Here is an 18205-nt window from a genome sequence, read left to right on the forward strand (position 1 = left end):
AGGTTCATGTTGTTTCAAAGTAAAAAATTCAAATCCTTACGGAGTCAACTGAGTTTCCAAAAGGCCAGATATAAAATACATCACATATTAACAACAAAAAATTTTCTAGACAGTGCTACCTACCAACAATCACCCACTGAATTAAGATATTCTGCAAGAGCAAACACGGCCTGGGCATTAGCTGCTTTTAACTATTCTTCAGTAGTCAAAAACCTAAACCTGAACCAGTCAAACTGTTTATGTTCAGAGAGGAAACAACAGGATTGAATCCTGTCAAATCAAAGCACTTAAAATTTAGTTTTGTGAGAAAACGCCAAAGCAGGTATTAACTGTGAACACGCAACTCTTTCGTTTCCTTGTTTTTCCCCATTCTCCCCTCTGTTTTCTTGAAACTCCTCTAAACATAATCTTCACTCCAATAAAGGTGGTTTTAGTGAAAGAGTCACATATGGCGATTAATAAAAACCTGCAAAACATTTGGAAAATAAACTGTTTTTCTTTCCATCCACAAACAAGCCATGCCTTAATTTATGCTGGTAATCTCCCAGGCCTGCTTTTGTCCAAACCCAACAGCTCCCGGCCGGCTCAGGAGCCTGCAGGAGGATCTTCCGCCATCCAGCTCTCTCCCTGGTTGCCAGAGTCTGGCACAATGCCTTTGCATTGACCTCTACAGCTTCCTCTTCCAATGTACACCGCAGTCACATGGTCCCAGCACACTCCATGCCACAGCTAATCTCAGGCACAGCCTCAGCCAGCTCCTTCTCATCACCAACAGCTGCTAATTTGGGGAACCACTCAACTTTTCAGGGTTTTCCATAACAACAGCAGGGAAAAAAAAAAAAAAAAGGGGAAAAAAAAAAAAAAAAGCCATAACACAGCATCCATGTTGAAAGAAATCTAGGAACTACATCCCACTCTGTGCTGAGGCCACAGCACTCTGGGCCAGGGCAGGTACAGTGGTTACAGGAACGCAATCCCACGTCAGGCATGGGGATACAACCTGACCAGAGTTACACCCTGAAAACACAAGCAGGGCAAAAGATGCCCCAAGTTGAATATTTTCACAAGTGCTACCACATCCAACCCCTGTACACTCCACTTTATCTCCCTGCACAGCCTCAGTCAGGGTTTTAAAACACGCAGCTGCTTGTAATCTGTTGGGGGAAGCTTCCCGATTGAAGAGTTTGGTTTGTGCTCTCCACAAGCCTGAAATTTGTCCAGTTAATGTATTGTTATTTTGGAGGAAAGATTTGTGATGTAGAGAAAAGGGGAACTTCCCCCTCCCACCCCCCCCCCCAAAAAAAAAAAAAAAAAAAAAAGAAAAACCAAAACCCCACAAAACAAAACAAACATCTGGGGAAATTTGTTAGAGAAATGATGCGAAGAAATATGGAGTAACCTGCAAACTCACGAGGAAGAACAAACACAGAGATCAAAAAAAAAAAAAGAGAGGGAGATGATAAAAATGAAGCTAAACCACTAAGCAAACACAGCGAGCTGGGAACACAGGAACAACACAGACACCGCTCCATAAACCAGCGCAGAGCCCACACTCCCAGGCAAACCCACAATGCACTCGCCACGCATCGCTACAAACCCGCAAGCAAACAGAGAAACAAAGACAGCGAGAGCCGCGCCGGGATGCGAAGGCAGCGCCGGGCAGGGCAGGCAGCGGCAGCGTTCATGCACATGGGCCCGGGGAGACGCGAGCGGACGCACAGGCAGCAGCATTACCCTGAGCTCAGCTCCTTCTCTCCCGCAATAGGCACCGCGCACCATACGGCTCTATTCCCTCTGGCATTGCGAGGGCTCCCCTGCCACTGAGCTCAGCCCATAAACCACTCCCAAACCCCAGCAGAGGCTTCTGTTTTTTGTTCGGGCCAATGAGAAAAGTATAGCTCGCTCTTCCTTCCTCCCAGGAGCAGCGCCGGCTGGTTGAAATCCCTGAGCCTGAAACCGAATACCACAGACCCATGAGCCAACTGCAAGTGCCAGCGCGGGGAAAGGCGCGGGCCTCGCTCCCCATCCCCGGCCGGGAGCGACGCTCCGGGTGTCGGGGAGAGCGGCCCCCGGCAGCATCCCGGCACCGCGGGGGCCCTTCTGCCGGGCCTGCGAGCGGGGCTGCCGGGAGGCTGCACGAACAAAGGCGACCTCGGGGCGCCTCGGCCCGCACCGACAGCGCTCCCACACTGGGGCCCTGCAACTGGAAGCCACAAATTGCGCCGCAAGACAAAAGAAACCATTGTCACCCGGGAGGCACCGGCCCGGCTGCCGCCCCCACCCTCGCCTCACCGGGCAGCGACCGGCCCCGCCGCTGAGGGGAGGGCCCGGCTGCCCCGCGGGGATGAGCCCCAGCATCGCCTCACGGAGGGCCCCGGCTTCCCCAGGGGTGATCCTGGCTGCTCCTGCGGGGAATGAACCCGGCTTTCGTGAACGACGAGCCCCGGCTCCCCCGTTAGGGATGACGAACCCCGGCTCCCCGCGCTCGGCAGGGCCCCCCAGCATCAGGCCAGCCCTGCCCGCGGAGGGCCGCTCAAAGGCGGCCGGAGCGGGCCTTGTGCCCGTGCCCTGCCGGGACCAACCTTCTCTCCGTCCCCCTCCTGCGGAGCGGTACCGAGCGCTCCCAGCCCGAGGGAACGAACAAAATCGTCACACACCGTGGTCACCACACGCCGTGCACTTCAAACGCACATGAAAGGCCCGGCTGCTGCCCTGAGGGGGTTACGGTCCGAGTCGGTCACACACAGAAACAACAGCCCAGATAAGAGAAGCCAGTTTTCTGCCATGCACCGGAGAGTTTGTGAAGTGCCTGCAAATCACACTTCCAGACCACACTGGCACCAAAGCGAGCGACACTTCCCTCGTCGCACCCTCGGCCGGTCCTGCCCCGGCTCACAGCCGAGAGTGCCGCTGCCACGAGCGGGGGCCGCACAGGGACCCCCGGCTGACCTGAAGAGGTTCCCAGCAGCACAGTGAACTGAAGCAAGCTGCCAGCTCTCTGCGAGACGGGCCTGTCTGCCCCTGGAACAGCAGTTTGGTGTCTGTGAGAGCACAACTCGTTTCTTCATCCTGTGACAAGGATGTTCAGCTCCAGGGCCACCACAAACTGTTGTAAACACTGGTGGTTATTTGAGTTACGTGTGTGATGCTGCAAGTCCTCCGAGTTCTACCCAAAGGAGTACCTGAGACTCATGGACCCATCTGAAGACATCAGATTTTACTTACTTTGCTAGCTTGAAAAGTCTTAACGAGAGCTCACACGTATTGGTCTAATTTTTTTTTACTGAATTGTACTTATAGAGGTTTTGTATCAAAAGCAATCCTCAAATGGCATACAAAGTGCAGACAAGTCTCTCACATGCATGAGCCAGGGCCAGGTTATCTTGTGGGAGCTGCGAGCTCCCTCGATTCCCTGTCTCCAGAGGCACCCTCAGCTTCTAATTAGACCACAGCTCAGCAGAGCATTTTAGCATCTGTTTAAATCCATCCCTACTTAGTAAAGGAATGAATAGAAAGGAATGGATGGCTGAACAACAGCCTGGGAGAGGGAGAATAGGGCTGAGGACATGCTAAAAGAGCTGCATTCTTTTGTGAACAGGTAGATGTTTCACACAACATACCCCATCCTTAACTGAAGGCCAGCATCATTATAGAGACCTATCACAGCACTGCTGAGATATTTCAAGTAACAGGAAGAATTTTGAAGGTAAAAAGGATGTTGCAGTGACTAAAGCTTTAGTTTTCATTTGTTCCACAGCGTAAACATTACCAAGTTCTTAGAAATTCCTGTTACTGTTTCATGTCCTCAACAGTAGCTATTCATTGCCACTGCATTGCAAATAATCTTCCAAGGCTACAAACACAAAAGCTAATAAAGAGGATGATAATTTCAGCAGGGCTATCTCTTTTGATAAATGAAAAATCAAATTAGTACTTTTTTTGTTGTTGTTATTGACTCAGCTGTATCCAGATTGCTTCAGTTCTGGATGAATTTAAACAGAAAAATCTGAGCTTGTTTTGAGCTACTTGAAAATGGTTTTGGTGATAATAACAAGCTTCTTCCCCTAAAAGCTGATGTTAAAAGATCATTGCCTTTTTCTGCTGGCTCTTGGTTACAGCATCTTCCCACTCTCATCCAGGATCTCACGTCTGTGGGACTTTCCTCAGGAACTTGCACCCTGGGATGTGAAAGAGGGGACACAAGCTATTTCCCCACTTAATTCAGTCCTCTAAGGCTCCTGTGAGGTAAGCAGCCATTTACCTACAGACAGAAAAATAACTTCATTACCCAGATTTTTTTTTTAAGAAGTTAATGGTGCAAGTCCAAGTGCGAGGCAGGGTGGTCTCCAGCGCACGCGGTGCTCCTGGTAACCGAAGCAGCAGATGGAGCGTTCTCTAACTTCACTCCCAGCACGGAACTCGACGTGCAGGAGCCAAGACAGACATTTGTGTCTGGTAATGCCATCTGTGTCTGTGAAACTGCAGCGCTCTCGCTGGAGTGCTTTTTGTTTGTAGGGAACACGTTAATGGTGGGGATGGCATACTGCAAACTCTCAGAATTATGGGAATGCTCAGAACAAGAATGGAATGAATCGATCCCATTTCTGAGCAACAACAGTCATTAATAAAGCATATGAATATGGATGATTCACATAGAAGAATGGGGAGTGAAGCAAATGACAGCATTGACTTTTGCCTCCACAACTTAACATGGTCTCATGTTAAGGGCTCAAACCCTCTGGATGCTCACAGCAATAGCTGGGACCAGTATCTCTACAGGAAAGGGTCAAGTTGAACTCCCAAAGATGGAGAAAACCAATCTCTTGAGAAGTTCATCTTTAAACCAGATGAGTTCATGGAAGAGCAATCTCTTTGAGAGTCACTGAGCACACAAAATCCACTTCTGCCTCAGGACAGCCCCTGTTTGGACTGCAGACAGTCAAAGTTCAGAAGGTAATTTTTAGGAGTGGCATCATTTTACGCTCATACCGTTCTTACACTCCTGCCAGGGCATCAATGCCAGCACCCAACAGCAGACAGGTTACTGAGAGCCACAGATCTTCATCCCGATCTGATACAGCTCCTCTTGTGCTCACATACTGTCACTGTTTGTTACTGGTTTTATCTTTGTGGCTTCTTCAGACTGATGAGGGGTTTGTGCCAACAGTGCTGTAAATCATCCTTCTCTAGTCTTTCTGTGAGATGACACTCAGTAGCAACATCCTCATCACTCCAGCTGCATCACCCTCGCCTTTAACACTCACGCCTGGTAACTCCTTTTCCCAACATCAAACTCTATTGTCACATTTCAAGCATTCACAGTCTTTCAGTGTTTAGCTTCCCTGTACCTATCACATCTACTAGTTTATCAAGCTGTCACCCTCCACCTTCCCTTTGCCAGTGACAGCAACCTCCACGACTCCCTGTCTGCTTCTTCATCAGGCATCTCCTGCCTTTCTACCAGGCCACCCTCCACAAATGGGAAAAACTCCATGTCAAAATCTGTTGAATTGGTACGTCTCTAAAATCCCTTTGAAACCTACCATCTGGCATTTCATGATGCAAGTAGTGAACTGCAAGCATATACTCTGCTTTTTCTGCTAAATTCTGTTAGTCATGTTGCTACCTTATCTTTCAAACCATCTCTGCCTTGCTCTGTGTGCTTGCTACATCTTTTTCAGCATCTGGAGTGTGCCTTCTCTAGGAAAGGAATAGTTTCCTTTACTTCTTTCCTTGTACCATCCATGAATCCTTAGACCCTGAATCATGATTAAGTTTCTTAGCTCTGGCAAATTATAAATAATGTTATGTTGCTGACTAACCACTTGGGAAGCAAATGCTGCTCTGCTGCTGGTTTGTGTGACCTCAGACAAGTCACTTAGGACATTTCCAAATACATGAGGCACTCCAATCCACATCCAGTTACCCTAATGAGCAGTTTGATCTTTTCAAAATGTAGGAGTATCTTTAACTTCCACTGAAATCAGTCGTGCTAAGCATAATCCACAATTCCTGCCACAGAGTCTCTCTTCTTTGGAGGTCTTTACCTTCCAAAATGTTTATTTTTACAGAACAAGAGTAAATGCTACATATAACTTCCTGACTGCACACTCCTTTGTATCTGTTAGTACCAATCTATTTTACAGTTTGGAAGGAGTTCTGGGTGGTTTGCAGAACACCAGAGGTCAGTTTAACAGCAGAGCCTGGGATGCTGCCAGCATTTGGTCTGGCCAATAAAACAAACAGCAGTGAAGGGCTTCCAGGATTACCTGGTGTTCATCAGCCATACAGGTCATTACATCACTAAAGGAAGCCTATCTCAGCTGTACTCATTCCCATGAAACTTGCAGTGCACGTTTTGAGGCTCCCAAATAGTTCCTTTTTCCAATCATAACATAAGAAGTTTCCAGGAAGACATTAAAGCAGAAGAAAAAGCAAGGTGAGCCTATGCTTGCCCAGAACCTACAGCTGAGATAGGCAGAACCAGGACAAACTGCTCTTGTGTTCAGTCTCAAACCTGCTCTGAGCAGGTCCTGAGCCTCGATAATCAGTCCAATCTTTGACCTTGCTCTTGAAAAAGTGAATGGAAAAGCAAACTGGCAGGAAGGGCAGTGACAGAGTTTCTAGGAAGTCGCACACACCTATTAGAGATGGACTTCAAGCTCGTTTCACAAAATATTTCTCAGCTTCTAATGTCTGTCATTAGCAGTTTAGAAGCTCCTCAGGATCTGAGCCCAGCCTACAGCAGGACTCTGACTATAGTGTGTGACACATCTGTGTGATGTGATTTCTTTGGGCAGCACTTTCAGAGAATTTACTGCTTAAGGTCAGTCTGCCACTTTCAAAACAGTAGCTCAAAACTGAAAAATAAAACCGCACTTTTCAAAGATGCTTGATTAAAGATTGTATTCAGCAAAGTTAAAATGTTTAAGGCAGTCAAGAGCAGAGATTTCTAAAGACTTACTTTTTTACTTTGGGGTATTTCATCTCTGAAATAGCATTGGTAGCATCTGTCTGTCTCTCCTTCAAGTGCTGTGGCCACATATTATCCACCCAGTCGACTAAGTCCACCTGAAATGTCACCAAAATCAACTGTTAGCTCCTGAACACATGGTAGGACATATTCTTGTTGGCTAAAACTCCTCTAGTGACAGCAGCAGATGTTCACAGACAGAGAACCTTGCTGTTCAGCAAAAGTCCCATGCACCCAACTTGTTAAGATGCAGCTTTTCATCACCACAACTCACAGCCCTTTAAAACACAGGGGAAGGAGAATTTTACTGTCAATTTACCTGAGTGCAAATTCTGTCTCATGGGCACCTGTGAGCACCTTCTCTTGTACTCTCTGTGGCATTTTTGTAGCCAACAGCCTAGAAATTGCATTTATGAACATCAAAATGCAAACATAAAAGGGATTATATGATGCTAATATCTTCCATTTCAAAGAGGAAATAGGACTTATTCCATTAATATCACAACTGTATGTGAAAACAAAACTTGCTTACTGCCCTGATTCTGAAATAATTGTCACATTCTGACATTGCAACCCAGAGTTTACACAACAGGGAACCTAAATCAGGTATTTCTGCCTTACATGGGCTAAAAAATCTGCAGGATTCAAGGGAACATCTTACACAAATATATGGGAGCTGACTTGGAGCACTGGACTTCCACAACACCCTCTCTTCTACTCCCATGGGAATGCAAATCTCTCTTTCAGTGAGATCTAAATATTCTTGGTTTTACAAACTGTGGACTCAGGCCATTTTAAACAACTATGAAATAACCATTTTCACGTGATAACAGGTACCTAACTGCGTATTTCATCTCTAAGCACCCAGGAAATTTGCACAGATGTTTTAAAAGCTCGCTGAGCACAATGTGTTTAGGAAAACCGGAATCAATTGAACACAAGGAACTCCCCAGAGCACCTTCAAATTGCCCGCTAAGTGTCTGAATGACAGCAAAAATCTGAATGAACTTCTAAATATGTGTTTAATATTCAATTTGTGATCTGTGTATAAAAGAACAAAGAAGTCTAGTTAAGAATTACTTCTACAAATCAGCAATTAAAGCTGTCATTTATTTGTGACCATTCAGGCTGAAGTGTGGTGTTTATGTTGTCTTCTTGGGTAAAAGATGTCCCCAGCAGAAAAAAACCTGCTGCTGTAACTAGAAAAGGACTTAGAAATCAGGCGAAAAGTGTCAGAAAGCAACACTTCTGTAGTTTTACATCCAGCTACATGCTAGCACAGCAGATGTGGCTACATTTCAGAGATAAATTAAATCATCTTCACTAATAAGGTCAGTTTCATGCTAGTGACTCCACCGGGAATAAAATCACAAGAGGCCTCTACCTTTAAAAAGTATGTACAAATCTACCCCCTTCCACTACTGCGAATTCTGACATAGCAGTGATTATGCTGATTTAATTATGTAAACATTTCTATATTTAACAATTGTGTTTCCAACTTTTTTTGCTTTGGAACCCCCTGAACATTTTTTAGGTAAGAGGAGTGTTCATATATAATGAATCCAAGCTTCCTGATAGTTTAAGCTTCCTTAGAGGAGGAAAAACACCAGATAGGTATTTAATTTTGGATGAAGTTTCTCCTAAATACCTTGAGAGGAACTGTGTATCAGTGCAAATTGCATGATTAACAGCTCATCAGGTACCTAATTCCTGTAAATTAAGTTCCACTGTCAAGGAGACCATCTTTCTACTTGGCTAAAAATGAGATCCTGACACTAAACGAGCAGGAGTTCCGGACACTTCCCACCACCTTGCTTAAACTTCCAGATTTCTTTCTGGGAAGAAGCTGAAATAAAATTCATCACCACGGGCTCTCTTACCACGTTGGGGCGCTTGACAATGTTCTCCAGCTTGGTGTGACTGAACTCCAGGCTGATGACGTTGTAGAGCTTCTCCCGCTGGGCCTCTGGGGTCTCGTAGTACCTCACAAACTGAGACATGCTCATCTCCACTCCTCTCTGTGTGTTCACATCCATCACATCCACGATCCGGCGGCTTCCTGCAAACACAGCAGCAGTCTCAAAACATCTGTCTTGCCTTTATGTATGTATATACATATATGTATATATATTATTTTATATATTTGTATATCAGTTCTCAGTGAGCGCAGGGAAACTGCAGGAAAAGAGGATGAGACCAGTACCAGCCTCTCCATGGCTCCTAAGAAGCTCAAACAGCGAGCGAGAAACTAACTTGGAATTGGAGTTTTTGCCCAATATGACACTGAACAGGTCACCTGGTGCTTCACAAAGATGGAGAGAGCAGTTTCCTCCTTTATGTGAATTGATGCAAGCAGAAGTACACTAAAAACTATGAAGAAGTGATACAATATGGTAGCAGGGGGCAGGCAAGACAAATTGCTCTCCAAATCATACTGCAATTTTCTAAACATCCATATGTCTCTCAAGATGCTTTTACTCATGTACAAAAACTATCCACAAAGAGCAAAACTGCCTTGCATCACTGGGTACTGCAAACTGCTGAACATTCCCAATTCCAGTCATCACCAGTGGGGATGAAAGCACTAAATGCCATAGAGGAGTGAGCTCCCAGTTTGGATCTCTCCACAAAATCTACAGGCCATACTTTCAGCTCCTGGAGTGGCAGACATACAAGTCTCATTAGCACCAGAATGTTGAGCAGCAGTTTTAGTCGAGCCTTCAGCTTTACACAGATTAATCCACAATCTTCTCTTTGGCCAACTGGAAGGTTTCACCTCTCCCAGCAATTTCATCATCCTAATTAGCAGTTCATTTGTGTGAGATCGAACAGGAGCCCATGAGAGACATGCCTCATTTCCAGGAGAGGATTCCAGCAAACAAACCCACAACACTTCCAAAAAATCTCTCCAAAACAATTTTCACCGCCGAAGAAATAATTCAAAATAAATTGCATTAATACAAAATGTAGGGCTGATATGCACCATAGAGGGAATTATTAATAATTACAGCACCTGGCCTATCGTGTGCTTGGGAGCAGTATTGCAGCAAGAGTGATAGCTTAGATTGCTGCTCTCCATTACAAACATTCTTAGCCCCTGATAGCAATGACAGTGACAGATGTGATAATGATTCTGCAAAGGAACTCAAGACCATAAAGCTTTAAAATCAGAAAGAAAAATTTATATAGTGTAAATCTGGAATAGCCCCACCAGCCTGTCAGTCAAACTCCTCGTTCCAAGGCCAGGGAACAGGAGCCCGTCCTTGAGCTGGGTTTGGGACTCTGGAGCATTGCCACCTTGAGGCAGGATGGGGCGAGTTTAGTTATGTGTGAAAAAGTGCAAGAGTCTTTAAATTTGGCATCTGCGTGTCTGAAACAACACACATAAAATCTAGTTATGGGTTGGAGGGTTTTGTTGTGGGTTTTTTTAACTGGAAGCTTTACTATCTAGAGGAATGGTCTTTTTTCAATTCCACAGGTTAGCAGCTGGGGTGGAGTCCCGTTAAACAGGCCCCTAATGAAAGCCATCCTGATCTCTGCTTCCAGAGCCTGGGATCAAAGCTATGGCTACAGCCCAGAAGGGTTAAGGACACAGATGCTGAAAAATTGTATTTGAAGGGCTGCGTGGCTGAGCCTGGGATCTGCCATATTTTAAGTCTAGGTTTGATCTCAGCTTTGCTGGAAGCAACCTTGTAGAGCCTCTCAATTATCCTTTCCAAAAGAAAAATCAGCAGTTACCTGATGAATTAAGAATATGAGGAGTAGTTCAATAGCAGGATTGTTAAATGAACACGATTATCAATTACAGGCAGAAGAGCTTAAGATTTGAATTGATAATCTCTTGACTTCCAAATTAAAGAGTAATTTGAGGGGATGTTTTTCTCTTAAGCCACAGTACTGTCAAACAAGCCCATACATAATGATTCTTGGAGTACTGCTCACAGAATTTGAGATGTATAATTACAGGTTCACATCCTGGTGTTCACTGCCCACTGCACAGCAGCTCTGGCTCACCGCCAGCTTTATCTCTTCTGTCCTGAAAAGATTCAGCTCTTTCTTCTATCTCCTGTTCCTAGTACAAGGTGAAGAAATATCATCTAGGAGAGTAAAGAACAGGGGAATGAAGCACACAGAGGCTCCAAAAAGTGATGGCAGGCTGAGAGATCTCAGGTCAGACTGGATTTCTGAGCAGCTCCGCACATATTTTACCTTGATCCATTTCCATTAACCAATTCCTAGGCATCCCCTTACCACACTGTCACTATGTTCTCAAAGAAGGGACCCCACTCTGGGGCAGCCCAGCAGGTCCCATCAGGATCTCAGTGACCCTGGCAGCCTCTCGCCCTCCTTCCCATCTGTCCCTCACTTCAGCTCATCATCCACTGGACATGGATTAACAGACACCTGGAGTCCTGGCAAAGTCTCTTACTGCTGACAGGGGAATTGCACTGTGCACCACTTCACCCTTGACTTCCCTGGATGTTTTTCCAATAGAACTCTGGACTGGGCAATGTGGGATTAAGAGGCACTGCTTCATCTCTGGCAGCAGATGTGACTCAGAGGCAGAGTGGTAATGCTGGGGGATTTTACAGCCTAAAGAAACATCTTCCTCTCCTGCTGCTTGCTTATGGAGCACAAGTAAATCCCCAAAGGATCACAAAGACAGTAACTAAGAAACAAGCTAGTGCCATCTCTGACAAGGGGAGCAGACAACAGCAAGAAGGAGGCAGAAGAATCAATTGCAGGGATGTAAGTTGGAAAAAACATCCATCAGGATGAGCTACAGAAGAACTGTGCTTTACTTAAAACCTTAAAAACATATCAAGTTACTCCAGCCCATGTATTAGTGAAAAATTCCTATTAAAATTAAGGGCACAATAGCATATATAATATCAGTTTCCTTTATTTAGAGGCCTAATGACCAAGACACTGTAAAGATTCTAATAGATTGAATTGTACAACATTTCTATATGCTGTAACATATATTTTTTTCAAATAGAAATGAACATCTGGAGGAAAAATTACTTGTGTGGGGTCCCTGCCTCCCATTGCCCACCCTAGACAAGTTGGTTTGGTACAGAGAGTTGGTCTTTTCTGTTCTGGGCTTCTTCTTAAAACAAGAGCAACCAAGGAAGCAAACCTTGTCCCCTTGTCAGAGAGAGAACTGCCCTCCAGGAATGCAGGCTACACAGCCGCCTTCCCTGCACCAGCAAATGATTTCCCACATCACAGCTCACCAAGCCCACCCCAAACACTTCAGGAATGATGGGCTCCAGCTCTGAAGTCATTCAGCAAAGCTCTTGTTGATCTCCCCTGCAGAGATGACCCACACTTCCTTTCAGGTATAGAATATTATAACAATTTTCCAGAGAGGGAACAGGGAATGGGAAATGCTGGGACTATAATAATCTCCTCTGTTGTCCAGCAGCTGCCATTTTTTGTTTCTAACAAGTGAAGCACTGCCTTCCCCTGCCCTGAGCTTCAGGTTATCCAAGCTTCCAGATTCCAGCATTCAGCATGGCCCATCCTTTTCCATGATGTGGATTTAGCATGGATATTTGGAGCAGTGGAAGCAAGGCAAACATGAACCACACAGCAGAGTATGAGAAATGCACAGGAGGTGTGAATCAGAGCTGCAAATGACACCAGAGTTTTCTAGGCTGTGGTCTCTTCTCCAGAACAGCACCAGCAGGAAAAGGTGCAACTCCCCCACAGCAGAGGAAAGAGGAAATGTCCTTTCTGTAAGAATGATTATCGAGCCCGTCCATTAAGAGGATAAAGCTACCTTGGGGGAATTATTTTAACCCTCTGTGGCTGAATTGAGATCTGTGCTGAAGGTACAATACAAAATATTCTGGTTGACAACCAGAAACCAACCTCCAGTGCCGAGGGACCGGCCCACTGGTCCTGCCTAATCTTTATGCCTCTTATGAGGAAAAAAAATCCTTGGTTTGTAAAGCGGGATTTTTGGCAGAGCCTCAGGAAATCTGCCAGCCTCGCCAGCGGGTTAATTGTACCTAAAGACTGAAGCTTTGACTCGCATCCCGGTTAATCCCCCCGGAGCTCCCGGAGCTGGAAGCACGTATTCTTCTGCTGCCCACGGGAGACTATTATGATATCCCTGCTAACTGGGAGGGATGTGAATCCGAGCAGAAAGTCCTTGCTCAAGTGGAGCTATTCCCGACATTCCTTGCATTTCAGAGAGAGGGCACGAACAAATGAAGAGCCGCGTCCCGATCCCATCGCTGCCGGTGCCAGCAGAGGGCACAGAAGAACAAAGGGAAAGGAACTCGGGCTCGCACAAGGCTGTCCCCAGACCTCCCAGCCATGCCCTTCCCCAGGAAACGCGAATCCCAGGGCATCCCCTGTGCGGGGCTCTGTCTCTGCCTTCCCCCTGCTCCTCGGCTGCGGCTCCGGTGCCGGTGCGGCAGTGCAGGATCCCTCTCACAGCATCTCCTCCTCACCGAGGGGTGAAAGTGCTGTTCCTGACACCAACCTTCCCCTCCGGGCCCTCTGCAGCTGCAGCATTTGCTGGAGAAGTGGAGAGTTGTGATAACCCGCGGGAGGAGCTGTTTGCACACAACAAAAGGTGTGCAGAGCATGGCCAGGAACAGCCTGTGGAACCTCTCCAGCCGTCATCAGCGGGGCTCAGGCAAATCCTGTGCTTTAGTGGCATTAAATGGAATTAATCAGTATCCTTACACCTACCCAAGCCTTCATTTTTCGTGATTCTTAGAAGCTTCAGGCAGTGAAAAATATTCCTTATACGAAGGAATATTTTCCTTTACTTCTGATTTTTTATATAGTGTCCCAATACATTAACCTGTAGTGTAAGCATACTCCAGGTGGCTGAAAACACGGAGCACACAAATAACAATTATAGAAAGAAAAATAATACAGGGTCCAAGAAAAGTGGGACAGTGAAAATCTTACGTCTTCTTTATCTAACAATTTTATTTTAAGACGATTAATTATTTCCTAAAATGTCTCAACATAAAATATCCCTAACAGTAACAATAAAATTGTAAAAATTATAACCTTTCTGCCCTATGAAACCTCATCATCAGCCCATAAAAAGGAAAACTTGATTTCCCTCGTACTTTGAAACTAGGAAATGGAAGAAGACCTCCAACTACACTCACATTACCAATCAACATGTGCACTATACCAGCAACCCTGCAGCTCCCTTCTGTCCTAAAAGGGTATTTTAAGATGTCAAAGGATTGGCAACAGCCCCACACATCTTGTACCTACACTTATGAGAACATCTGAAAAAATACATAGCTGTGATTATATCAAACCTCCAAAACATGCTGGTATTAATACATATTTTAGGTAAAGACACTACACTTGAAGATAATTTTGAACTGAGGTATATTGTGACACTAAAGCATCATAACTACCATAAAATATTTCAGATTTTGGGTGGCATCACTCCAAAATAAGACAGCTCATTTCTAGTCTGGATGATCTAAAGCAGAGGATTCTTATTGCAGAAACATAGTGTGACTATGGGGAGTTTTTCTAAAACAGCTGTTCTGCTTGATTTTCCCACATGGACAATTTATCTTTAAATCCACCTGTAGACAAAGGCTTTGAGATGCCTGTGACCACGCCAACACATCACTTCAATTTCACTTTCATGTCCTGACATCATGGAAATACATTCTCTTGAGAGGTTGTACTTTTGTTGTAACATTCATTCAAAGCAGATTTATTGCTGTTTATATCTGGACTTGAACATGACTGTTTTTAGCAAAACTGTCCCAGTTTAACTAAGATTTTTTTAAAGAGTTTGCCTGTGTTAGGCAAAGGACAAACTTAAAGAGAGCTCAAACAGGAAGTTCAGCTCTAAAAATAGAACTGGTTCTACTTCCAAAATGGCAAGTCAGTGGATGTGCTAAACATAGGCAAGTGACTGTTATAATATTTCATTTTTACTTCTAGGAGACAAAAAAAAAAAAAAAAAGCATAATGAGAGAGCATCAAATGCCTTGTATTGTTTATTTTATTACACAGGAGCCCTAATTATGGCTCAAAGCTCACTCACCTGGCACTTCTGATGCACAGAGCACAATGGAAACTTATGTCAGAGGTGGAACACTACATCCATCACAGCTTAGCCCAGCACTGGTTAGTGCTGAGAGCTAAACAAGCACCAGAAAAAAACAAAAAAATAAAAATAAATGTATATCTATTCCTCCACCTTTCTGCAAGGGAGAAAGACAGTGTGAGTTTTCTGCCAGTTCAACTTCCTGAACCACCTCACTACAAGAAAGAGGAAAGCCTGTGCCAGCACACAGGAGGGGATGGAGAGCAATGCCAGAATTGAGGAGAGAAGGAAGAGAATGAGCAGGATGCCAATTTAGAGTTGCTTAATTGGTATAGCAAAAAAAGCAAATTGTTGGATGCAACAGGGAGCACAAGGAACAGAGCCACTTCCCCTTGTCACATAACAGGCAGCAGCAGCAAAACAAGAGGCCAGTTTGGATGACAAAGAGATGGTCTGGCACCAGAGCCTGGTACTGGTGTTAGAGGGAGAAGTTTCTATTTCTAGTCCATCATGAATACTGGGTAAGTTTTAACCTCTGTCTGCCCTAGGTCCTGGTTTCATGATACAAACTGTTCACCAATACTCAAGAAACTGATGAGGCTTAAATAATTTTTTAAAGCAGGGTCAGCTTCTTGTGCTTCCCAGCACAGTTCCACAAACATCAGGGGAAGGATGTGCAGCCAGCACCGGCGCTGTGGGAAATCCCACAGTGACACCAAGCACAGCCCCAGCTCCCTCCTGCTATTGCAGACTGCAGCTTTTCTTCTTAAACAATGAGCTGTTTAAGAGGCACAAAACCAGTGAGTGTTAAATGAAGCAACATCCTCTGAAAGTCTGCACTACAACACTTTAATAGTCAGAGATTTCCACTTTATTCATGCACTGCTCCACCTTAACACTGGTGGATGCCAAAGTCCCAAAGGGTTCCTTCGGAGCTGCTATAAACCACTTTAATTGTCAACAAATTAGAGCCCTCAGACCATAGGAAAATCACTAATGGAACCTTCACTTGAAAAAAAATTCATTCAGAAACTTTGCTGTCTAGTTACTAATTTTAATTCTGCCCAGGAGAGAACACAGTGCAGCTCCACATCTTTTTTTCCTAACCCTGAGCTAACATGTTGAAGGTCAGAAACCACATTAGGCTGTCTGATTGACATATGGGACTGCTAGTGTCCCACAGAGAAGGGATAGACTCCCTGGGAAACCACAGAAACCTCACCTGTCAAGTCCTACTGGTCCTGTTTGCAGCCAAGTGTGTTGGTCTCTCACTATTGGTTCACGCTTGGAAAGTTTCCTAAGAGTACTTGCTCGAGTCTGGAAGGATTGATCTGTACTTTCTCACAAACTTCTATGGAATTAGGGAGTAAAACAAGTTCTGTACAGTACAGCAGCCTCCTCAAGGAAAGAAGGATACAGAGAAAACAGGAGAGGTCGCTCAAGGGAAAAGAAAGAAAGAAGTACAAAGACAAAAGGATGAGCCAATAAACTTCCAGTGCTGTACTTTGGAAAGAGAAACCTACTAGACAGAATTGGAATCAATCATTTCAATGAAATACCGATTTTATTTTATTTTATTTTATTTTATTTTATTTTATTTTATTTTATTTTATTTTATTTTATTTTATTTTATTTTATTTTATTTTATTTTATTTTATTTTATTTTATTTTATTTTATTTTATTTTATTTTATTTTATTTTATTTTATTTTATTTGTGTTTCCTTTTTGCAGTACTCAAATTCAAAAATAAATGCAGCAGCTAGGAGTCTGTCCAGCTCATACCAATAGTACTTATAAACCCTTTTGTTGACAGAGCATCTGAGTTTTCAGGCACTGGGAAATGATCATTTTCAGTGATAGTATTTATTTGCTGATTTTAGGCCTGACTTAGCACATTTCCCAGTTTAGAGCATGAAGTTTGTTGACAGGCCCAACAGCATGACTGTGAGCAATTTGGAATTTCACTTTAAAAACAAAGCATTTTTTTTAAATAGTGAGAGTTTTTAAAACTCTCTTCGGTCTCAAAACAACATGGTAGAGGAAACAATTTATTTTTATGGACTGGATCTCAAACACATGTTTCTGAATAACATCTGAGACAAATCAGTGGAGCCCTGATGAAAGCTGCTTTACATTTTTTTCTCCATTTCTCCTCTTGGAAATTTTGTAGGCAGGTACGTAACCCAGCTCCCTGAAAACACAGGGTTTGGTTTTGTAGCCTCAGATCAATGGGAGTAGCAGTGACATGTAATTATTTTACAGTCACTTGTGAGGAATATCCAAGTTCAGCTTTCTCCTGCAGGGAGCCATCCTTATCTCCTGCTTCAAGGTGCTCTTGGGTCCCCTGCTTCTCTCAGCTGTCAGAGACATGTGGGTCTCCTGTGGATCTGAGCTCCTTGATGAACTCAGGTGTGACCTGCAGGGTCCAGAGACTGAGGTACCTTCAGTCAGAATTCTCACAGCCTGAGGAACACATTCACAAGTTGGTATAAAACTACACAGACATTAGCCTTCCAAACTATGGATGTTTCTTTAATTCAGTTTTCTTACTATTCCAACAGTCCCACTTTCATGAAAAGAAAAAAAGCAGAACCCAGAGAGCAGGCCAGGCACAGATCACACAGTGGGGCGCAAAAACCCCGTGAGAAATGAGGAGAAATCTTACAATGAATGGAAATATTTCATCTGAGTACCTCCCCTCCCATGAGATCAGTGATGACTCCTCTCCCCTAGAACAGCCTGGTCCAGTGTGTTTTGAAAAATGCATTATTTGAGCCCCAGGAGCAGAGCACAGACCTCGCTGCTTCCTCCTTGTCCCTCCACACAAGACTCCTGGAGACACAGCAGTTAATGACTCCTGACTCAGCTCTTCTGCTCTTCCCAATGTGGCATTCCCATTCACAGGACAAATCCCCACACCAGGGGAGAACCATACATCTTAATCAAGACTTAGATGCAAGTCTGGGGGCAGACTTTTGCACTTCCTTTGAGCAGCCAGTTTAATTTTGGGAAGTGCTCCTTACAACAGAGCCTCTCTAATGAGCCTCCCTCCTAACTCCTCTCAGTCTCCAATTTCACAACTTCCTTGAAACAAATGGAGCGTTGCTCTATAGAAAAAGCAACACTGGGTCCCTATTCAGCAGAAATGATGGAAAGTTTTCTGAGCTGCAGTGTGTGG

The 18205-nt window shown here is 44.5% G+C and overlaps 1 protein-coding gene across 7 annotated transcripts in view; it reads right to left on the reverse strand.

The window, feature by feature from the left end:
- KDM2B (lysine demethylase 2B) overlaps nt 1–18205 on the reverse strand; it is a 106962-nt gene that overhangs the window by 73372 nt on the left and 15385 nt on the right. For 3 of the 7 annotated variants that reach the window (XM_086855355.1, XM_086855356.1, XM_086855361.1), the window contains exons 5-6: nt 8854–9032; nt 6965–7071 (exon numbers count right to left, since the gene is read on the reverse strand). In XM_086855355.1, the coding sequence (XP_086711481.1) occupies nt 6965–7071; nt 8854–9032 (286 nt within the window). The other 4 variants (XM_086855359.1, XM_086855360.1, XM_086855358.1 and 1 more) reach the window with 4 other exon arrangements.

Source organism: Cyanistes caeruleus, chromosome 18 (genome assembly GCF_971803275.1).
Source record: "Cyanistes caeruleus chromosome 18, bCyaCae1.hap1.1, whole genome shotgun sequence".
NCBI lineage: Eukaryota > Metazoa > Chordata > Aves > Passeriformes > Paridae > Cyanistes > Cyanistes caeruleus.